This window comes from Monodelphis domestica, chromosome 6 (genome assembly GCF_027887165.1).
Source record: "Monodelphis domestica isolate mMonDom1 chromosome 6, mMonDom1.pri, whole genome shotgun sequence".
NCBI lineage: Eukaryota > Metazoa > Chordata > Mammalia > Didelphimorphia > Didelphidae > Monodelphis > Monodelphis domestica.
In genome coordinates this window covers 287624068-287649100 of record NC_077232.1, presented here as the reverse complement: position 1 = coordinate 287649100, position 25033 = coordinate 287624068, and the positions used below count along the sequence as shown (strand labels likewise).

Genomic DNA, 25033 nt, shown 5'->3' with positions numbered 1-25033 from the left:
AATTTTCCATGCTCTTATAATATGCTTATGATATTACCTTTTAGGTCTAATTCACATACCCATTTTGACATTATTTTGGTTTATGGTATAGGATGCTCTCTATGTCTAGTTTTTGCCAAACTGTTTTCCTAGCAATTTTTGTTAAGTGGTAAGTTCTTGCCCCAAAAGATTGGATCTTTGGGTTGATCAAACACTGGTGCTTTATTGCTATATAGTATGTATCTGATCTATTCCACTGATCCGCCACTTTATTTCCCAGCCAGTAAGAGTGTTTTCATGATTACACCTTGTAATATAGTTTGAAATCTGGTACTGTTTGGCTGCCTTACTTTACTTTTTTTTCATTGATTCTCATAATATTTTTGCCCTTTTGTTCTTCCAGATGCATTATTTTTTCTAGATCTCTAAAAAAAAAACCCAAACAGTTCTTTGCAATTAGCATAGCACTGAATAAATTAATTTATGTAGAAATATAATTTCTAATTGAATTGGCTCAGCCTACATAGAAGCAATTCATATTTCTTCAGTTGATTAGATCTGTCTTTATTTGGGGGGAAATTGTTTTGTAATTTCTGTTCATATAATTTTGGGGTTCATCTTAATATGTTGACTCACAAGTATTTTATGTGAACTTATTTTTTATCCCATAATTTCCTTTTCTTGTCTCATTGTTGGAAAATACATAGCTGGCAGTTTAATACGATATTGAAAAATAGTGGTAATAATTATCCTTGATTCACCCTGATCTTATTTGGAGGGCTTTTATTTTATCCTCAGAGATAATGCTTACTCTTAGTTAAAAAAAATTTTTTTTAACTCTTACCTTCCATCTGAAATATCAGTATTAATGAGGAGGGTTTTATAGGAAAGAAACATAGAAGGAAGATATAAATATTTTGATTTTATTAAACAAGGAAGGGGAAGGTAAAAAAGGAAGGAGGGGAAGATATGCTTGCTTTAAAGTGACCAACTCTGCACCTTGAGCACTAAGGTTACTCGGTAATGATCCATAGCACAGTGTCTCATATTCTGTGACAAATGCAGCACTGGTACATCTAATTCCACTACACAAATATGAAGAACCATCAGTGAATAAGACCAAGTCAGCATTTTTGATTGGAGCATCTTTTAAATCCATCCTAGGCATATCCACTAGATCTACTACTTCTACACATTCATGTTCACCATTCTTTGACAAACCAGGAAGTCATGCAGCTGGATTTAATACACTACACCTTCTTAATTCAATGTTTTCACCAACTAGAAGTATAATTTCATACTTAGATATTTGTTGGTATAAATATGCTTGAGTATGAAATTTCTTCATTAGTGCTTCTATTTGATGTGAACAATATACAGTCAATGAACATCCCAAAACTAAATCAGATGATTTCTGGACTAATACAGCTGCAGCTGCTACACCCCTTAGACAAGGAACTGTATCAGCAGCTATTGGATCAAGCTCACAACTATAATATCCAATTGGATGATAACTTTCTCCTAAAATCTGTGTCAGTACACCAGAAGCAATACCTTTTGTCTCATTTACAAACAGTTGAAATGGTTTTGTATACAGGATACCCAAAGCTTGGGCAGATAAAAACACTTCCTTAAGCTTACTTAAGGCTTGCACATGTTCAGGTTTGAGTTTCAGAGGTTCTGGTTCTGTATTCCTGGTTAGGTCTGTTACACACTTAGTTATTTTACTATATTCAGGTATCCATTGCCTACAGAAATCAGTTGTTCCAAGAACAGCTCTGAGTCGCTTCTTGGTCTTAGGTACACTCAGTTTCTGAATATCTGCTATTCTTTTCTGCATGATAATTCTGGAACCCTCTGGCAACACAAATCCAAGATATTCTACATGAGGCAAAATGCACTGTAATTTTGCCTTGGAGATTTTATGCCCATGTTTATATAATTCAATCAAAAGAATCTTGCTATCTCTTTTTAGCATTTGGTGATGCCAGAATATCATCAACAAAATGTACTATGTTACTTTCCTTGAATGTTATGGTTTTCAGGTCTCTAAATTTGTGAGAACTGACTCTGGGAATCAGTGAATCCCTATGGAATATGAGTCCAGGTTCCCTATGTTTTCTCCCAGGTGAAAGCAACGATCTTTTGAGAATCCTTATGGATCAGTATTAAGAAAAATGCTGAGCATAAATCTACCACAGTGAAATATCTTGCCTGACTTGAAATGGAAGAGATTAGAGCAGCTGGGCTTGGTACAATAGGATGCATCTTTATCACATGATCGTTTATAGCTCTCAGATTCTGTATGAATCTGTAGATTATTTTGTCATTCTGATCTAGACTTTTGTCATTCTGATCTAACTTTGGCTTTTTTATTAGAAGCATAGGTGCATTGTATTCTGAGAAGCAAGGTATTATCCCTTGTTGGTACTCAATACCCTCTATTGCTTCTTTATTTAAGGGATATTGAGGTACACAAGGAACTGGTCCTTCCTTAGTCCTCGCCCTTAGAGGAGTAGCTGATTTCAATAGACCTACATCTGTGGAAGATTTTGACCATAAATAGGGATATCCTCAGAAATTGGATAGATGGAAACCAACTCATCCTCTGTATTGACTGAATATAAGAACAGACATGGAAAAGCTTTCAGAGATTCTTCTGGTAGATGTAATGATATATCCCCAGTATCAGTATATTGGATTGTTGCTCATAATTTATGCAATAATCCCTACCAAGAAGATTCATGGGGCAGTCTGGCATACAGAGAAATGCATGCTCCACAGATAAAGGACCTAAAGTAATTATTTTAGGTTGTAATTTTGCTACTCTTTCCAGTTGTTCCTATTACTTCCATTGTACCAACAGCTCTACAATCTTTAGGAAGACTTTGCAAAACTGATTTACTGGCTCTAGTATCAACAGAAGATCATATATCTGATCCCCTATTGTCACAGATACATATGACTCTATACTGTTTGGAGGCTGAAATGTTTCTAATACTGGTACTAGCACAGTGACATCAGTGCAAAGCTCAATCATTTCCTGCCCATCCAAGTTTACATCTGCTTGAATTACATGATATTCCCAGGATTTTACATCATCATCTTTTTCACTACTCTCATTGGTCCTTATAATCTCCACCTTGGTATCATTGTTTCCATTTACAATTTCATTATTATTATTCAGTTTGTATTCTTCATTAATTTCCCTTATTTTACATTCATTAGAATTTTCTATTAAATTTATATTACAATTTTCTTTTTCTTTACAATTATTAATACTAATTATATTCTTCTTCTATTTATGTGCTTCATTTATATCATTATCCCTTAATTCAATTATAATTCAAATACCACTCATTATCCCTTAATTCAATTACTGATATATCCTGGGTAAACCTTTATAATGAACAGGCACCCTTGCTCTGGTCACCCTTCACCACCTGGCTATATTTTGGCCTAGCTCTAGACTTTATCCAATCCTGCATAGTGGTCAGATCAGGCACTTGTTGTCCCTGACAGCAGGCATTTTGGCATTGATTTACATTTCTCATTTGATAATTATTATAATTGTTGTTCCACCAATTGTTATTATTCCAATTATTATAATGGTTATTGCTCTAATTATTATTGTTATACTGCCTATTAAAACCACCATTCCTATTAATTTGTCTCCCAACTTGGCTCCTATATCTTCAGTCTCTGTAAAAGTGTCCGACACGATCACATAAAAAGCATTTCCTGGGACCTGATCTATCACTAGGCCTACAATTGTTCCTAGGCTGCATGGATCTCAAAGCAGCCACTGTCTTGACCTCTTTTATCTCACTGTCCTTAGCTTTTAATTTTGCTTCCCTAAGTTTTCCACTATAGTATCTTTCTCCTCGTATCTATCTTCAGTGTCAGTGGTTAAATATGTAGCTTTATGCCTAAGGTCCTCCAAATCTATTTCTTCCCAATTGGGGTAATTATTCTTAAAGAAAAGTTTGATTTGGGGAACTGCATTTTTGGCAAAGATTCTTTTAATGTGAGCAAAGGCCCCTTCTCTGAATACATCTGTGCTAAGGAATGTTTCAGTCACCTCAGTAATTTTTTTCGAGGAAGGCCGTAGGTGTTTCTGTGATCTTTTGCTTAATTGCCTCAAATTTTGACCAGGCAGTTGGTCTTTTAGTATACCAACCCATAACCTCAATTATAGCTTCCCTACATTCCTTCATTTCATCATATCTATCTTTGTTATTCATATCCATATCATATTGTTCTGGCCAGGATACCAATAGAGGGTTTGATCTTGTCTCTTCCACAAACTTGTTACGTTCCCTCTTAGTTAATAGTTCCTTCATTAGCAATGCAAAATAATTATAGTCAGGGTCAAACAGATCTATTGCCCTTTTCATTTCCTTAATAGATGGATTGGGTTCTTCTGTAAAGCTAGAAGTTCTCCTTTTAATTGATTCCAAGTCCTCAGGGGTGAATCTTTTGTAGGTTTTTACTTGGAATATTTCATCTTTGGAAACTACAGGGAGATCCCTAAGTGGACATAGGGTAACCATCCCAGTAGCCTCTTCTTTTTGTAATCTATTAAGTTGTTTCATTTCCCCATTATTTCCAGTATCCCCACACTCATTTCTCTTATTCACCATCTTATTTTCTTTTATGTATAACTCCATCTGATCCAGTTGTTGTTTCATTTGTACCACCATCAATTTAAACTCTGAATCCTTTATAACCCAGATGACCATAGCTTTTAAGCATTTGCTGGTGTAAATAAATACCACTGTACACTTAAACAAGACATACAGACAGACATGACAGAGGGGAATATGTGATAATACAGTTTTCAGTTTTATTTCCATTATAGGTTTCATACAGTTGTAGTCTAAAAGCATTGCACATACATTTGGAAACATTACAAATAGAATGTAAGGGATATGCAGAATGCAATCCCACAAGATCTTAATAACATTTATTATTATGTCCCGTCAGATTCATATTCATTTGTAATACAGTATACACTGGTGAAATAGTGGTATTAAACTCCACTATGATCATATTTTACAATAAACAATCATAAAGTTGAAATTCTGAAAAAAAACAATTTTCTAATATGGCCACCAAGAACAAGGTAATGGCCCTTTATTGTTTTTCAATTTCCCACAGCTTTCCCAGAGTCGTAGAATTCCGCTGGCCTCCCCCTCTGGACTGTACCACTCTTAGAGGGACTTTAGAATGGTCCAACTTACTGCCTTATCTCTAATGAAACCTTATCTAGATAAATTAAAATGCATAAAAATTAAGTTATGCAGTCTACCTAGCTCAGCCAGAGATATTCCCAGGCGTGTAATTTGAATGATGGTTTCTCAAGCTGCTCTGGGAAAATATGCCCCCTCCTTCATCCAGGTCCAGAGAGATTGTGTCAGTTGCTTAACTGTTTCTCTGGGATTCTATTCCACCAGCTCCAGGGAAAATTCTAATCCCATGCCCTGTCAATCACTCATGCCCTAAGTCTTATTTCCTACTGTAACACATCCTAGAATCAATACTGGTTCTATAAGTTCTAAGGCAGATTCTAAGGCAGAAGAGTGGTAAGGGCTGGGCAATGGGGGTTGCCCAGGGTCACACAGCTAGGAAGTATCTGAAGCCAGATTTAACCCTAGGACTTCCCATCTCTTAGGCCTGGCTCTCAATCCACTGAGTCACCTAGCTGCCCCCAATCTTTGGGTTTAAAAAAAAAATTCAGCCAAATCCTTATCCTCCTTCCCTTGTGTCCTCCCCACTCCATAAGACAGAAAACAATCTAATATTGTTTTAACATGTTTAACAGTGTTAAATATTTTCCCAAGTTAGTCATTATATGAAAAAAAATTAAAGAAACAAAAGAAAAATTAATGAGTAAAATGAAACATAGTATGTATCCATCTGCATTCAGATTGTATCAGTGCTTCCTCTGGAGACAGATGGCATTTTTCATCATGAGTCCTTGAGGTTTGTCTTAGACCACTATACTGCTAAGAATAGCTAAGCATTCGTAAATGCTGATCATTGCTGTTACTGTATACAATTTCTCCTGGTTCTCCTCACTTCATTTTATATAAATTCATGTAGGTCTTTCCATGTTTTTCCGAAATCCTCCTGCTCATCATTTTCCAAAGCACAGTAGTACTCCATAAAAACATACTACAGTTTATTCAGCCATCCACCAATTGATGGACATCCCCTCAATTTCCAATTCTTTGCCACCACAAAAAGAGCTGTTATAAATATTCTTATACAAACAGGTCCTTTTCCCTTTATAAAATTTCTTGGGGATACAGACCTACTAGTGGTATTACTGGATCAAAAAGTATGAAATAGTTTTAAAGCCTTTTGGACATAGTTCCAAATCACTCTACAGAATGTTTGGATCAGTTCATGACTTCACCAACAGTGCATTAGTGTCCCAATTTTCCCACATTCCCTCCAACATTTGTTATTTTCCTTTTCTGTCATATTAGCCAATTTGATAGGTGTGAGGTGGTACCTCAGAGTTGTTTTAATTTGCATTTCTCTAATCAAGAATGATTTAGAGCATTTTCTTGTGACTATAGTCTTGATTTCTTCATCTGAAGACTGCCTGCTCATGTCCTTTGACCATTTATCAACTGGAGAATGATATGCATTCTTATAAAATTGACCCAGTTCCCACATAGTTGAGAAATAAGGCCTTTATCAGAAATACTTTCTATAAAATTGGACTCTACTTACTGGGGTGAGGGGTGTAGAAGAGATTGTCCTAAGCTAAAGGGACTTTCCAGCTGCTGTTTTCATAACTAGTTCTAGTATGTTTTCAATGCTTCCAAGATATTGTGATGTTAGAAGAGATGTGGTAACTTCTCCCCCATGACCAAAAGATTTGAAAACTATTATTCTATATTATTTCATTATATTGTTATCCTATTGATTCAAAACAAAAATAAATGACATAGGAGGAAAATAAACCATGTATCACATTGAAGAACTAGAGTATATTTTAAGTTACCTAGTGCATTACTAAATGTTGAATGTTTAGTTTCTCCTGCAATATTGTCAGTATTCCAACTATTGGCAACAATCTAACAAATATTGGAACTATCTACTGGATACTGAATCAATGTCCTACTATATCAAAATTGGATTTCATTATCTTGAGTCCTAATAGTAAATTTTCATCACCGTAACTTGAACTAGTTTCTCCTGCTGATTTAAAGCAATATAAAACAAATAGGAATAAACTAGTTATTTTTATGTCATACTCAAAGAATGTACCAGATTTTTAGTAACTAATTTCAGTTTTTAAAGATATTGGCTTTTTCCTTAGATCTTAAGAGTCTCTTGGTTGGCAGTAATCTACATTGAACTAGCACTCTTCACTGGATATTGGATCACTGTCCTCATATAATGGAATTGGATTTAATTACTTTTTTTTCCTAGTAGTAAACATTCATTGGATTGCTTGAAATTGTCCAGCAACATAATCCAAATGGAATATATTAGCTTTCAGACCATGTTTTATTCTCAAGGAATTTCTTATTTCCTGCTTGTGTTTCTGCTGAAAGCTTTACAGAATTCCAGATATTAGCATCATTCAAACATGAACAGAATCTCTTTATAACATCTTGAATCAATATCTGGGATAACTGGGTTGGACTTAATATGTTGGATTTTACATGAGTTTTTATAAACTAAGCTTGAAATAGTGCAATCCTTTGAATTCATAACAATACAAAGTATCATATTGTATTGGGAGTAAACTATGCCTTTTTCTGTAGCTAAATACACATTTAAGTTCATAAAAGCTGTATTAATTCCTACTAACAGGTTTGCTGGATTCTAGCAATTTGCAGCAATTTAACATGAATTGAAACTACTATGTATTTGATCAATGCTATGGTATAACTGTACTGAATTTGGGTATCTCGTGTAAAAATAATGGGCAAAGAATTGATTATTGATTTATAAACTGATTTGATATTCTGCTTGCTGTGCTTACAAAGTATTTTTACTTTATATCAGTGAAGTGAAGCTCATGAGTGAACTTTCTCTTCAGGGCCAGGTGTAAGGATGCTAAGGAAACTCCTGTTATATAAAAATAAACTATTTATTAAAAATATAAGGATAAAAAAGGATTTCTAACTCTAAGGGATTCTAACTCCACCCAAATAAAACTCCATGGTTCCACAAGGAACCACTTCTCCTGTTTCCACAGGGTACACTGATCCTTCCTGATCTGACTAACCCAAATTTTCACAATTCTACAATAAACTAACATTATTATCCGTATAATTCTTAACTTTATCTCCAAGTTATAAAAATAACAAAGGATAGCTAGTTAAGACTCAGCAAGAACCAAGTTAGGACTGTGAGCCTTGGCAAACTCAGAGTTCAAATCAAAAACCAGGTCTTTCTTTGGTCTTCTCAGATATAAAAGCAATTTATGAATCAGCAATAGATAGTGTTTCCCAAGTTGGAAAAGGAAAATCACTTAGCTCCTTCAGGTTTTCCCCTCCATTCCTTTTACCTCAGACAGTGAGAAAAGAGAGAAAAGATGTCACCTCTTCCCAGCACTCTGAGAGAGAGTAAGTCACTGCTACTCTCTCAGAGTAACTGCCACAGAAAAACCATTAAAACCTCCCACACACACACACTGTCAACATTTGAAATTGACACTATCTTAGATCTGCTTCAAACTCCAATTCTTTTTCAAGGCAGCTTTTCTACTTCTTATCTCTAAATTAATATAATAAGACCCATTTTCTAATATCATCCTTATACTCAGTTCCCAGGATTAAGTTTTAATTTCCTTAGTTTGGAATCACGCCATGCTTTCCATTCAGAACAACATAAACCAAATGGTAATAAACTAATTGATCTTTTAGTAAACTGAAGACATGGACCAGATTTCTATGTCTTATATTAGTCATCCCTCAACCCAGGACATCTATGAAAACCATTAATAACTAGACTCAAACCCAAACCTTTATTTTAAATAATTCTGATACATAAACCAAAAAAAAAACAAATAAAACAACACATTACACCCATAAAATAGTTGCAGTTTCTGCACGAGAGAGGTCTTTTGCCCACTATTCAGTCTTCACAGCCACAACATGTAGCTGTAGCAAAAGCTTCATGGATCTCCTTCTCCCATGAAAAGCACAAGATACAATGATCATTACAGGAGAAAATTATGTGACTGAGTCTGGATGGTGGAGCGACACAGAGTGCATAGCCCACAGTTCTTCAATGTACTGAAACTTTTAACAAAATATAACTTTAATATGGTAGTGAATGATAAGAAAGATGAATAATATATAGTATTTATGCATTTATAGCTTAAAATTTTTTTCACATACATACATCTGCAACTTCACAGCATGCCACAAATTTCCAAAGATTTCCATTTATCAATGATCAGACTGCAAATAACCAGAATCACAAATATGAAGCACAAATGTCAAAGGATAATTATATTGATATTTCTATTGGTTATATCTAGTTCCATTGATTGTGTCTACAGGATTCTCACTATTGATGACAATATAATAAGAACTATAGCTCTGCATTGGACATTGACTCTATATCTTTCTATACTATATTGGATTTCAGTATCTTGATTTCTAGTATCAAAATTTCATTATCTCAGTGTGAAATTCAAACCAAATATGGAATGTTCCAGATTTCTCATTTAATATCTAAGTTCCTGTTATATGATTTCAGCCTTAACTTGAAATATAGCTATCTTTTTACATTTAGAACAAGAAAAACCAGGGGACAGCTAGGTGGCTCAGTGGATTGAGATACAGGTCTAGAGATGGGATGTCCTGGGTTCAATTTTGACCTCAGACACTTCCTAGCTGTGTGACCCTGGGCAAGTCACATAACCCAGCCCTTACCGCTCTTCTGCCTTAGAACTCATACACAGTATTGAATCTAAGATGGAAGTTAAGGGTTTTTTTTTAATAAAAAGAACAATAAAAAACAAAAAAGGGAGTTGTTTTTATTACCAAATATTATATTCCAAGAATGTACCAGATTTTGAGTTACATACTTACATTCCTAAAAGTTTTTGTCATGTTCTTCTGATGGGTTTTCTGATTCTGGCTATTGTCAGCAATCTAACATGAACTAGACTTTCCAGTAGATAGCAAACCAATTTCCTTTCATAACAATATTAGATTTGACTATCTTGTATGAATATATGTACATATATGTATACTATACACATTTATATTTATACACATATATCCTATATGACATGTATACATAATATATGCACACTTGCATATATATTCTTCACACTAGATATGCATATACAAATATATGCATCATGTATACATATATAATACATGTATAGAGGTATAGACACATTAGAGAGGGGTGTGTGTGTGTGTGTGTGTGTGTGTGTGTGTGTGTGTGTGTTTGGGAGGGGGGTACATAGAACTTTACAATCCTGGAATCTGAATGTGTAGAAAGTGGTTTTCTATAATTTTAAAGTTTGTTTTTTTAAGTCTTCCTTAATGATAATTTGGTGACTCTATCAGTCTATAACATATCTTCTATTATTCCTAGCCCAGGCAGGAGTATACATAATATGCACCCTCGTGAGCTATCTATGTTCCAGTCAAACTGACCTACTTGCTATTTTCCAAATAGGACATTTCCTCTCTCACCATTATCTTTGCACAATCCCAAGCCTGGAATGATCATCTTTATCTTAGAATCCCTAGATCCTGAACTTCCAAGGGTCAGCTTAAATGCCCCCTCCTATGAGACTTTTTTTTATTCCTCTAGTTGTTCTCCCTTTCCTGCAAATTACTTTATTTCACTTCTATTTTGCATTTACTTATCTGTATATACTTCCCATGAAAGTATGTAGCTTCCTAAAAGCAGAATCCATCTTTTCTTCTCATATTCCTAGCAATGTGTCCACTGAACCAGGGAACATAGTAATGGTTAATAAATATTTATTGAATTGTGTAATCACGTTACAAAAAATGAAATACTCTGAGGATATATTCTAGATGCCCCTAGAAGGAACATACGTACAAAAAAAAAAAGAAAGAAAGAAAAATTCAACTTACTATTGTATTACTAGGCATAAGAATTTTAAAATAAAAAATCAGTTACTTTTGTGCTAAATTTAATTATTGCCTTATTTTCCCACCAGAGAGAAAAGATGCCTTAGATCTTTTTTAAAATTCTGTGAATCATAAATCTTAATTAGAGACTAAGATAGTGGATTTCCCCTATAAAACATCTAGTTCAATTTTGGACTTACATCTGTGGTTTTTTTTTTATTTCTTAGCTTATAGGAAAACATTTTCAACTAATTGTGTTCCCAAAGGATCAATTTCAAATTACTAACTTCTCTAAAAATATTACTATATTCTAAATTATCCTAAATTATCTGAAAATCTTTTAGTTAAGAATAAATGCCGGAGGCAACTCAACTTATAGTTAAATCACTTTCTCAACTTTTATGTACTGAAAAATACCTCTAAACTACTTATATTGGGTAACAGCAAAATGGGACAGGTCAGGAGATTGAGACCAAATGTCTAACCAGACCAAAGAGATGATGACAGCAAGGGCTCATGACCCCAAGAATAAAGATGTTTGGCTGGTAAAATTAAGGTAGAAAACAGAGTTGAGTGTCTAGAAAAATTTCTCACTCTGGGTAAAAAATAGCGGTCTGCAACACATTAGTATATTAAATACTTATCTCCTCTAAAAAAGAAAATAGTGAAATACTACCAGTCATTGCACTGTTGACTGGTTTTATTAATCAATTTTCTTAGCTAAAAGAGGTTTCAATGGAGGGCTGTTATTGGGCAATAATTGTGATATCCATAAAACATCAAAAATTAAAGTGTGGGGAAAATTGCACAGAAAGGGTTGGGAACATTGGAGAGAGGATTGATTGATAACAAAAGCAGTTGGAGGAAGGAGGGGAGACTTGGAGAGTGACAGTTGCTCTGGAGGGGAACTGTTTCTTGGACCTGGGGACTGGAAGAAGCTCTCTCCCTGTCTCTTGGGATAGAAATTACCTCTATGCCTGGATTTTTCCCAACTGTTTGCTCTACCTGAATTCCTGTGAATCCTGTCATTGAACAAAAGGATTTAAGGGGAGTGGCTTGAATTGTAGAACTGGTCTTTAGAGGCATTGGCCCAAAGATACAGGCCCAACCAGCTCTGAAGATTAGAATCTCTTTTCCTCTTGCTGTCTACTGCTAAAGACTTTGAACTTAAAAAAGCACAGCATAGATATAGTATAGAATAGGAATAAAAGAAACCCTCCACAAACCTGTGAGGCCAAAGCTAGCATAGATATAGGATACAATAGGAATAAAAGAAACACTTCACAACCCTCTGAGGCCAGAGCTCAGCTCAAAAGTTGAGAGAGAATTGAAACCCAATCTATGCTAAAGTATAGGGCAAATCCCTATTCCCTCTAACCTGATACCTTCCTGATTTGAATTTGTTATTAAATCAGCTTTAGTTAATTAAATGCAGTCAGATAATCTTTGTAAGGGTGAGGGGGGGGGGGCTGAAGGGAGAAAGGGTTTCTTAAGGGAGAAGATTCTCTGTAACCTCAAGTATGCTAAATCTTGAGGTGCCTGTCTGTGCCTCTCCCCCCTTTCAACCTAGTATAATATCTGTAGGCAGTTTTTTCGTATAACAGGTGAGTAGTGGGAGTCCAAGTAGGTAGCCTGAATGACAATCATACTATATTGAGAACCTATCCTTTAGGGAGCCAAAGCCTGGATTAGAATGGACAGTGCCTTGACAAAAAATTTGAGTAACAGCTATCAGAACGAAGGCTAGATAATAAGGTTGAGTCCAATGAAAGCACATTTGGATGGCACATTCAATAGCAAAAATGACTTTGAGGGAAAGGTAGCATTTTGAAATATAGCCTCCTTATATGTTCCCTACCCACCAGAGATAACTCAGGAAGTGAACTGGACTTTACCCCAGAGAATGGAGTGACTTGCTTTTTCCCCAAGGAAGTCTTGATATCATTATCCCCAAGGTCCTCTATTGGTCCATGACACCCTGTTCCCTCTCTTGATCCCCAGGCATCCATACTTCCAGGGTCTTGTCACTATGGTAATCCTCTTTTGGGGCCTAATTTTTCCTCTATACAGAAGAGGAAGTTGGATCCTCTGAGATAACAAAGACCCCTTTTATCCCATTTAGGTTATGCTTGTATGTTGCCACTGCTCCCCATCTGTCCTCTAGACTCTCCCACAACAGTTTGTCTTGGATAAATGAAAATTTCTGGTTTTGATTTCACTATCTGGTGCCTGAACTAGGGTCAGTATGTGAGTATGTCTGACCCCACAAGTGATAAATATGCAAAAATGACCAAGTGACCCTCAAAATCTAGCTACTTACTACTACTTCCCTGTTACAGTAGTTTACAGTGGTAAAACATGCCAGAAGACTGAGAAATGTTAGACTTGGTGGTTTGATGATTACTGAGATCTCTTAAAGTTCTCTCAGGTTATCGGAGTACACTACTGACATCTTCACCTTTCATACTTGTTTCTCTTCTACTTTTTTTCTCACTCTGGATCCCTCTGCCCTTTTCTCTTTAACATTCCCTCTTTTTTCCAACCATCTTTGCCCTTTATGCACATTACCTTTTAATTGTAGACCCATGAACTCTGGATTATAAATTCATGACAAAAATTAAATTTCTTTGGTTTTTCTCTTCATAGCCTGCTCATTCTACCTACCCTACCCATTTTCCTCTTTTCTTTTCCTAATGACTTTCTCCTTCCTGTTGCTCTAAATCTAGCCTCTTATGATTAAAACAGCTGTCATTCCTTGAACAGTGGATGAAGCTTTGCCAGCTTCACTGATGAGAAAAGGAAGGTATTTTCAGTTTCCATGGATGAAACTGTTAACAAAGGGTGATTCATTAGTTTTGTCTCAGCAGCCATGTGCCTCTACTGACTTTCACAAGTCTTCCCCAGCAATTATCTGTTACCCAAAAAAAAAACAACATGGCACAGTATTTTGTGCTGCTCAACTTGTCTGCAACAGTGACAGATGAAACTGAAAATAACAAAAGAATTAACAAGAGTGTGACTCAAATAGCTAAGATGTTCACTCAAGGGCAATGAGATAAAGAGTGGGGGGAAGGAGAACAGTTAGAGGATGCCATGAGGATAGTACAATAATCTACATATTGAATATGTAGAAACAATTCTGACAAAGTTTCTTTTATTTTCAAATGAGAAACTTCTTTGTATCAAAATTTTTTTACTAGCTAAATGTACTTGTACTTGCTTTTACTGGTACAAAAATTGTTATACTATCGTAAGCCAGTTTAATGGAAACGTGTATTTATATGTGTTGAATGTCTGGGGGAGAAACCTATCATAGTAACAATAAATCACACATGGCTTATCTCAATATTAGGCTGGAAGTAAAACTCAATCAGTGATTTGTATAAGATCCTAGCTCTAGAGTTGCACTTCAGGGGCCATTTAATCCAATACCCTCATTTTATAAGTGAAAAAACTGAAGCTTCCAGAGGTTAAGTGATTTCCCCAAATTTTGAAGGCTTGAACATAATTCCTGTGTTTATCAATGTTCTTTCCATTGTACAATGCTGACACCAATTCTACAATTAAAATAAACATAAATGCACCAAAGCAATTGGGTAATATCTGTATTGTTGGACTATAGATAAGCCTACACACATAGACAGTTTGAATGGGTGGGGGGTGCAGTGTTCAGATCTATAGTTTTATCTGTGTAGGGAAAATTCCTCTTCATTGATACATATCAACTTATACTTAACAGTCCCGGAGAAGACTGGGACATTGGGAAGCTAAGTAATTTGTCTGTGATCACATACATCTAGCATATGCCACAGGCAGGCCTTCCTGAATCTATTACACCATTCTGTGGTTTGAATTATACCATTTAGACATTAAAATGTCATTAGAACATAACCTTTGAATTTTCATATTTGTATTCATTAACTGAATTAAAAAATCAGATCAACATTTTTCATCTTTAGCACATTATATTAATATCCAATTTGGTTCTGTATCCTAACACAAATATTGTTAGCTAAGAAAAAACAAATACTTAACATTTTATTGTTTTAAAAGGTTCAAATGCTACAATGACAGTTTGACTTAAAAGCTTTTTTTTAACCAAATAAAATAGTGCTTTAAGATTTGCAAAGCACTTTATAATTATTGTTTTTACTCTTAGAATAACATTGGAAGATGTAATTATCATCCTCATTTTATAGATGAGGAAACTGAAGTAGTCAGAGGTTGTGACAAACTTTTGAGATCAAATTTCAACTCAGTTCCTGGCTCTAGGCCCAATTTCTATTCACTGGACCATTTGGTTGCTTCAGCTCATGTGTGAGATGTCATTGACCTGAAATATGGAAAAGGATTATGTGGTAAATTTTAAAGGAATCTTAAAGTCACTTGGTTACAAGTCTAGTTATAGGTTAGCTAAGTAGAATCACTTTTTAGTTAGGTGATGCTGCAGACTGAGGTGGAACTTGGAAGTCAGGAAGGCTTTAACTCAAATCCCTACTAAAACCCTAATTAGCTGTGTGACCATGGACAAGTCATTTAACTTCTCTCAACCTGTTCCTCATCTGTATAAGATGAATAATAATAGCACTTACCTCCTAGAGTTGCTGAGGGCATTAAATGAGACAACAAATGTGAAGTGCTTTGCAAATTTTAAAGCACTATATAATTGCTAGTTCTTATTATAAATTGTAATATTTAGCTAAAGTTCATGTTCTAGCACTGCTCCCTCTTGTAAACTATTCAAATAACACTAATTGAAACTGTTTCATTTTTTAACTGCAATAAAATGTTACATCAACCTATTGCTGATTTTCAAATTTTTAATTGATTAAAATCAAGATGCCAAAATTGAAAATATCATTTTAAAACACTGAATTCCATTCAGATTTAAGACTGTAATAATAATAATAGCTAACATTTATATAGGGCTTTAAGGATGGCAAAATGGTCTACACATATTATCTTAGTTGATGCTCACACCACCACAATAATGTATATTATTACCCCCATTTTACAGATGGGGAAACAGGCCAAGGAAGTTATATGACTAGCCCAGGATCACACAGCTAATAAAGAGTCGGAGGCAGGATTAAAACTCAGAGCTTCCTAACTCCAATAATAATTCTTACTCCACTATGACATTTAATTACTTCTGTAATGGTTATAACCAAAGTAACCTTTTCTAAATATTCTGGATATTATTCCTGAGAGCAAAGTTTCAGAGGAAAAAATACAACACTGCAGTAAAGCTTGAATGCAAATCTTACCTGATATTTTCTGTGACCTTATGTCACTTAAATTTCCATGGAACTTAGTTTTCTCATCTGTAAAATGAAGGGTTGGCCTAGGTGTTCTCTGAGGTTATTTACAGCTCTATGATCCCTCAGGACCAGTTTCAAACATAAACAGCTTTTTTGTTTTTGTTTTCTAGCTTATCAGTCTCTATCTAATATGATAAATATTTATGCTTGCATTTGGGTATAGGTATAATAGAAATTGTCTTTATAAATTCCTAGTAATCCCAGTCCAAAAGGCGAACAAGTTCCATCAAGAGACCCTCTTCCTTATTTTGCCAATAACTTTTTTACATTTAGTATCACCAAATGAAAACACTTTGAAAATAGTAACATTTTATATTTAAGTCCCTCAACTTTACAAAGTCACTGGGTTGTCATATACTGCCACCATCATCAGATGAAAAATCATAAAATAGGCATGACTCATTTTTTTATCTTTAAAACAGACCTACTACGCTACTCAAGGTCTTTAATTTTAATATATATGTTCTGGGACTTTTCTAAATTTCTTCCCCCATATATCTTACCTGGCTGGGCCTCATTCTTTCTAGACCCCTGTTGGGTAATGGCTAGCTAATCTAGTAAACTGCACTGTACCAATATCTATCCTCAGATAGCACTTTAACATATAGAAATGCTTTGTAATCCAAAGCAGTTTCATTTTTTTCCGTGCAACACTCAAATGCCATTCATTATATGGACGAGTACTTAAATTAAAAAAAAAAACAAAAACAACTAAGCACCTTAATGAAGTGTGAACATCACTAAAAATATTGATTTTCCTATTACAGGAAACAAATTTGCAAATAAAACCATGTTGACTTTCTTGGCAATAAAATTAATATCAACATCATTTTTAGTTAGGTCTCAAAATCATTTTTCATAATCTAGGGCTCTTTACATTAAATGTTGTTTCTTTACTGGTCTAAGTATATGCCTTCCTAAATTGGAATTTGTCCATTGTGGACCATTTTCTTTTGAGAGCTTTCCCTAAACAGGTTACCCTGATCTGTCTGTTGATTAACATTATCTGGTGTGTTAAAGAGTTAAAAGGGCCTGGAAATGGCAACAGAAGTTGTGCTAGATTTTTGTTTTTCATAAAACTGAAAGCAGTTATGCTTATGCTCTCTAATAAACGATTATGTTACAAGTTTTTCCTCTCCTACCACTCATGAAGTACTTGCTATTCTCAACTTCATTTTTAAAGAACTAATTCTGTATGATCAGTAGACAAAATAAAGGAGTATTTCCAGGATTATCTAATAGCTTCCTCTCATAGCTGAAGATGAAAATCATTTCAATACAAGGGGATATTTTGGTCTTCTTCATTCACAACCATCAAAGCTGGATTACTGATTTTCTAAATACCCTTTTTTCAGTCTTCCTACATTTTGAAGGCATTAGCCTTTTCATTCATTTTGATCCAGTTGTTATAATGGTAAACATATTTTAAAGAAAAATCTTTGCTGAGTTGTTTGAAGCATTCCTATGGAGAAATGTCATGAGAATAAAAAGCTTTCCCTGTATGTTAAAATTGAAAACTGAAGTTCACTGAAGTGAGTGAATATATAATCCAGTATTTATTGAGAAACCCAAAGTGGATTGCCCTATATTAGACACTATGTCATTTGGATATAAAACAAGATACATGGGGATCACTGGCCTCATGAGGCTCATGATCAAATTAATACAAATAAAGATTAGAAACTGTTGGAAAGTTACAGATTAACTTAATTATCCGTGTTAATATTAGAAAGCAGTGGCATTGCTAATCCTACATTCATAAAATGTATTTTGCTTTGGAATTAACAATACTTTAAATAAAATAATGAAGCTTCAGTGCAAGTTAATAGTCACAAATACTTAAAAACATTATTGCTGACTTTTGTTATTATTTTGGGTCTTCTGTTTTTTTCTTATGGTGGTTCGAAGCCTTCTCAGTACCAGTTTGTCAGACAGAAGCATATCATCCTGCTGTTCCAGATAATCCAGTAAATTCTCTGTCCATTCAAGAGCAGATTTATGGCTAATGTGCCTTTGTGAAATAAGCTCTGTTTCCTCTACTTCCTCATTTTCGCTTGAGTGGTCACCTTGGTCTATCTGGCCTTGTGTCCCTTCACTATCTGTTAATACATCATAATTTGGTTCAGTATTCTCAGCTTCAAACCAGTCTTCAATGTTTTCAATATCAACATTTTCACAACCTTCTGTATGCTGTAAAACTGTGGCTAAGTTAGCTGCTAAAATAGCTCCCTCATCAAAATTCAAGCCTATATTTTCCTCAATACCAGGGAAAAGTTTATTCCATGCTCTTGTAATGGTCACTGACTTTATCATATTCCATGCCCTTGACACTTCATAAATAGCATCTAACACAGTGAGGTTCTTCCAAAACATTTTAAGATCAATACCTTCATCCATGTATTTCTGTAGAAGTCCTGCTCGGTAATACCTCTTCACAGTGGCTAAAATTCCTTGGCACATAGGTTGAATTAAAGCTGTCACATTAGCAGGTAAATATTTCACAAATATTTTGCCATCATCTGAACTCAAGATCTCTTCATCTGGATGAGCTGGTGGAAAATCCAAAAGCAATACTGCTTTTTCTAGCAAACCTTTGGATTTTAAATTCTTCCGTACCTGTGGCACAAAATTTTTCACAAACCATTGCCTGAAAACAGGATGCTCTATCCATGCACCTTTTTGACTGAAGTAAGAGACAGGGAGGTTGGAAGGTTCAGTTCCTTTAAATGAACGAGGTTTCTTTGCTTTCCCCACCACACAAAGATTAAGTTTGTGTAAACCAGTGGCATTAGCACAACACATGACAATGATTCTCTCTCTGCTTGATCTATATCCAGAAGTACTGTGTTCCGTTTCAAAAGCTAATGTCCTTGATGGTAGACACTTCCAAAATAATCCGGTTTGATCAGCACTATAAATCTGCTCTGGTTGTAGATTCTCTTTTTCAACAAATTCCCTGAATTTGCAGCAAAATTCACTGGCTGCTGTTTCATCCCCATTTAACTTTGTACCCTGACCAGCAACCTTTGGAATGCCATGCCGCTGTTTAAAACGGGTTAGCCAGCCAGATGATGCATTAAAATCACCTTCCATCCCCAAAGCATCAAAGAAGAATTTTGCTTGTTTTGCACAAATTGTCCCAGATACTGGAATCCCCTCATTTCTTTGTTGGTTGAACCATTCTATCATAACTCTATCAAGTTCCTCATATGTCGATGACTTCATAGATTTGCGTTTGGATACACCACTTGTTGGGTCTGAACTATTAGCATAAGTTATAATTCGCTCTTTGTTCTTTTTTATATCCCGAACTGTTGATTCACCAATCCCATAAACAACTGAAAGTCTTTTGAAAGAGCTACCTTCTTCAAGTTTCTTTATAATGTCAAGTTTATCCTTAATTGTTAACACTACACGCTTACGTTTTCCGGACATTTTAACTGTATACTTTATACAATCAAAAGATGGGATCCTGACCTTACTTACTATCTGAGTTTTTGGCAATTCAGAAATTCTAAGAGAGCATAAAGTTGATAATGGAATTTGAAAGTCTGCTTTTCCTCCTCTACTCCTGAGACTCCCCGTATATGGTGGGTATTGAGAAATGTACAAGATTTTGATAAATGATTTTTGATTTAAATATTTTGAGAGGCTGGGAAATTACCTGCAAAGCCAAATACCAAGGAATCTGTTAGGAAATGCTATCTCTTGCCAAAAGAAGTTCCTTTAAAAAGTTTTCCCAGTTTCCAATTATCATTACAACCTCTTTACAACCTCTTACTTGGAATCTCTTTGCTTCCTAATTCAGCATGTGCTCCTTTCATGGACTAGGGGTCTGAGAGAAGAAGGGGGGATATAGGAATAATAATACCTTACCGGCTTCCAGTACAAAGACTTAATGCTAGATTCCCCTTCCCTAACAGAATCCTAATTTTGGAGGGGCTGGGACAATAACTTGGAATACAGCACTCAAAATGTGTTGGAAGAATTCTCCTATGGTTCAGTATAATATAAAAGTAGATTAGGTTCTAGTCAGGAAAGACTTCCTGGAGAGGATGGGATTCCTCAGAGGAGTGATACAGCTTGATCTAAAGTTATATAGGAAGCAGAGCATGTTTCTTAAACGTTATTTGAATGATTATTGTACTTTGAAGGGTAAGAAGGGTAAAACTTAAAAATAAGATACTTGAGAAGAAACAAATGGAGGACTTTGTTCTCTGCAGCTCTATTATACCTAACATAAATGTAGATGACAACTGGGACAAGAGGAAGTAGGGGGAAAGTGTTGTCACCTGGTAAAATATATAAGCATCAAGGTCAAGCTTGGTAGCACAATCAGGACCTGTAGGGAGAGGATAAAGGCAAAAAGAGCAATGAGGAAGATGCTACAAAGATCCAGGAGAAAGATGATCCACCGTGGGCCAACTGACGGCTGAATACAAATTCTGAGTCTCCAAGACCTAAAGAAAAACACCAAAAACATGATTTCAGCCTCGCTTTCAGCAACATTAAATGTAATTATCATCAGTGTGCAAGGTCTAGAGGGCTGTTACCCACAGCGCGCGAGGCAACACTGGGCGGGGTACCGAGAGGCCTCGGGTGCCTACCTCCTCCGGCACAGAAGAGGGCAGTGCGAGTGAGCGCCGGCGCCTCGGCCCGCAGCACCGGGTCTGGAGCCGCCTCCTCTGCCGGCTGGGAGAGGAGAGAAGAGGGGGACTAGCCGATTCCTCTTCCGCGGATGCCGGAGACCCGGAGCGAATGCAAGGTAGCTAGGGACAAGGGGGCCCCGGAAAACTCCTCCCCCTCTACCGGCCCAAGGCAGCGGCTGCGCAAACGGAGGCTCAGGAGGAGAAAGGAGAAAGACAGGCAGCTGGACGTGGCCCCGGAGCCGGAAGGTGCGGGATTAGGGAAGCGGTCCCGGAGGACGCGGAGCCAGCCGGGGAAGGGGCGGGGCCATTTGGAGAGAAAAGGCGGAATCAGCTGGAGGGAGGGGCGGTGTCATCTGACGGGGAGGGTGGAGCTACCTGGGGAAGGGCGTGGCCAGTTCAGCTCCCAACAGAGAGCAAGAGGTCCCAATAAATTACGGCCAGATGGTTTTGTCATCAGAGGGGCGGAGAAAGGCGGAGACAACATTGGAACATTACGTCAATGATGTGGGGAGAAGCAGAACGGGTGCGTCCCCAAATATTGGGTCTGCAGCCAATGGCGTGCTACGGCGGGGCAGTCAAGAATTCAATAAGACCCACCCAGCAACGCGCAGCCTCTCGGAGGGGCGAGGCCTGCAGGCTTAATTATGCCAACCCGCAGTGAATTTGAGTTTGAACCCCTTTTCCCCCCCTTCCCCAACTTCAGGTTGCTGGGGCTCTTAGAGGTCCGGGAGCGTGAGAAATTGCGTGATCCACAGAAGGGACTTAAGTGTCCCGATTCAGCTTCTCTAACCGCATCTGTGAGAGTGTGAAAGACTGGCCAGAAACATGAGGATATCCGAGAGGGCATCCAAAATGGTCTTGGCCGCTCCGCAGGGCCGTTCCTTGAGGAGCCCGTCAGCGTTTGCAGTCCCTTCTCTATTCAGGTCAGCTGGCTCAAGCACCAGCGCTGTGCTCACATGTCGCTGCCCAAAATCATCTCCTCTGCACTGCATACGCCACCAACCTGCCAAGCAAGGCGGCCTCTTCTCTATAAGAGACGAAGGGAAAAAACGTCATTGCCTACAACATCCAGACCCATGACTAAGAAGGAAGGGGAGAAGCAAACCCAGGCGAAGCATGTTTACAAACACGGAAAGAATCCGGCCGCAGAGAACTGCGCAGGCGCGCGTCACTCCTAAAGGTTTCCCCCGAAGGCCCCACTCTGCCGGGCTCCTGCGCCCAGGCTGTGGTCTGGGGAACAAGAGCAGAGCTGGGAAGGTTAGTTCCGTGTTAGAACCATACCCCTGCAGCTTTCTGGAGTTGTGAGTGGCAGCTGCATTCAAGGCTTCGAAAGGCATCTAGGTGATTACATTAAATCCGGCATTTTTAGGTCAACTCCCCAAATTAAATTTTATTTCCTGAAGTGTGGTAAGGGAGGTTGGTGGAATCAAAAGTGTTAAAATATTCTTTCCTGGGGTGTTTGCGGCTAGTGGTGGGGAAGTGAAGTTGGATGAAGGATTGATTTAGTGTTCCTAGAATTAGAAACCTGCAGAAAATGATCGTAAACATGAGTTACTGTCTGACGGAAAATAAAGCGTTTATTTTCTTAATTCATACCTGATATTGCCCACTGAAATGGAATCACTTGCCTTATCCAGAAGTCACTGAAAGAGCAAATGCTTACAGAGCAGATGAATTGGGTACTCACCCTGATATCCCATCTACCCTCCTAAGAGTCTTAGCTTGAAGGGGAAAAGATGACAGCAACTTCATCTCATTTACAGAGGAAAGCCCGTAGCCTTAATAGGAACTGAGACTTAACTTCTTTAGGATAGCATAATAGTTTAGGAAATGAAGATTTTGAGAAGATGGAAGGACATTAAACAGTAATTATTTAAAAGAAATATCACAGGATCATAGATTTGGAACTGAAAGGGCCCTTAGGTCAAATTTTTTTTAAACCCTTACCTTCTGTCTGAGAATCAGTATTGTGGGTTGGTTCCAAGACAGAAGAGTGATAAGAGCTAGGCCTTGAGAGTTAAATGACTTGCCCTGGATCACACAGCTAGGAAGTGTCTGAGGTCATATTTGCACCCAGGGCCTCCAGTCTCTAGGCCTGACTCTCAATCCACTGAGCCACTTAGCTACCCCTACCTCATTTAATCTTGTACACTTCTCCATCCCCTGCAATATGGCTTCCAACTCTTACCACTCAACTAAAATTGTTCCCTATGAAATTACCAAAGGTCTCTTAATTGTTCATACCAAAGGCTTTTCATAGTCCCCATCTTTACTGATATGATTGCAGTGTTCAACATTTTTTACCCTTTTGAGTACTCTGATCCTTCCTTGGTTTGCATGACATTTTGCTCTATATCTTCTGACTTTCTTCGTCTTTTAGACTTGATCATCATATGCCACTAGCAGCTAAGGAACCTAGAACACTGGACCTACAGTGAGGAAAACCCAAGTTACAATCCTGCCTCAGACACTTACTATGTGAGGCTGGGCAAGTCACTTACCCATTGTTTTTCTCCCAATTTCTCCAACTGTAAAATGGGGGTGATAATACCCCAACCTCACAGGGTTATTATAAGAAATAATGAAATTATATAGGACTTTTCATAGTGCCTGGCACATAGTAGGCATTTAATAAATGCTTATTCTGTTTCCCTTTCACCCTTCCTCTATATTCATGGATGTATCCTAGGACTCTGCTCTAGGCTTTCCTCTCTCGATGATCTTAACAAATATTAGTTATCATGGTTTTCCAGATGATGCCCAAACCTGTTGTCCCCTAAATTCCTTAACTAAGTGCCACTTGCATATCTTAATGGGTGTCTTAAAGTCAACATCAAAAATGAAACTCATTACTTTGTCCTCCAAACTTACCCATCCACCTAACTACCCTATTTTTAAAAAACTCTTACTTTCCATCTTAGAATCATACTCAGTATTGGTTCCAAGGCAGAAGAGGCCAGATTTAAGCCCATCTCTAGGTTGGCTCTCAATTCACCAACACCTAACTTTCCCCTTATCTGTAAGATATTTAAAGCCCTTTGTAGTTGGCAGTAGCCTATTTTTCCAAGGTAATTTCATATGTCCCTTTCTTATCTACCCTATGTTCCTTCCAACCTGATCTACTTACAATTCCCCATACAATAAATTCTGGCACTCACTGCTATAATTTTGAATAGGTTATCTGCCATCTCTGAAATGTTTTCCTTTCTTATCTTCTCATCTCAGAATCCTTATGACTCTTCAAGGTATAGTAAGGACATTAGTAAATTAGTAATATATTGATTAGGTTTGATAAGATAAGGAATGTTGTAGGATTATTCCAGAGACTGAAGAGTAGATGAGGCAAGAAGGAACTCTGTGCATGAGCTTGGAACTTTGAAGGAGTAGAGCAGGCAGAATTCTGGGAGCAGTTGATCTCTAACTTCAGAAGAGATTGACTGGTCTCAGCATTTACTCTCTGGATATAGCTCTGCTGTCATAGGAAAGAAAGAGAACTATGAAACTATCTTAAGGGTTTTCCACTTTCCTCACTGTGGAAATTCATCATGAGGAGGAATGTGTCAGATCTGCTACTTTGAGAATTGTTTTGAGAAGAGAAGACCTGCTTGTCTGGGCTCTGAGTGCCATCTCAGAGCCACACTGGTCAGTTAGCCTCTGAGATATTTTGGCTAACTGATTTGTCTATTTGGAGACACTCAACAAAAATAAGTTACTGTTATTACTACTCCTTATATAATATAAATAAATAGAATTTACATATTATAAATTATATTTATATATAAATTATATTTATTCTATAATATATAAATTATATATATAAATTCTATTTATATTATATAAGGAGTAGTTGTATGGGAATACACACACACACACACACACACACACACACACACACACACACACTCAAAAGTAGTTTGTGTACTGGCCCACTGAAGGGAAATCACTCTTGGCTTTCCTTCAAGAAGGAGAACTGAAAAATACTTTGTAA

At 36.8% G+C, this 25033-nt stretch overlaps 1 protein-coding gene across 3 annotated transcripts; it reads right to left on the bottom strand.

Annotated features, from left to right (window-relative positions):
• Window positions 1–4801: 4801 nt before the first annotated feature.
• On the bottom strand, window positions 4802–24702 carry TIGD2 (tigger transposable element derived 2). Of its 3 annotated transcripts, XR_008913038.1 has the most exons (3): window positions 21004–24702; window positions 20689–20856; window positions 4802–15408 (listed from the first exon to the last, which is right to left on the bottom strand). XR_008913038.1 is itself a non-coding variant. In XM_016422958.2 (2 exons), exon 2 carries the CDS (start codon window positions 19829–19831, stop codon window positions 18245–18247), a length of 1587 nt encoding a protein of 528 aa, XP_016278444.2. In that variant the 5' UTR covers window positions 19832–20856; window positions 20954–24664; the 3' UTR covers window positions 17930–18244. The 3 variants fall into 3 exon arrangements, 2 of the variants coding, with proteins under 2 accessions (XP_016278444.2, XP_003341417.2); XM_016422958.2 differs by lacking the exon at window positions 4802–15408 and having other exon boundaries at window positions 17930–20856; window positions 20954–24664; XM_003341369.4 differs by lacking the exon at window positions 4802–15408 and having other exon boundaries at window positions 17930–20856; window positions 21004–24664.
• Window positions 24703–25033: the final 331 nt, after the last annotated feature.

Excerpts from the sequence above, each read along its gene's own strand:
- TIGD2 (XM_016422958.2), bottom strand. The coding sequence starts at position 19,831 with ATGTCCGGAAAACGTAAGCGTGTAGTGTTAACAATTAAGGATAAACTT.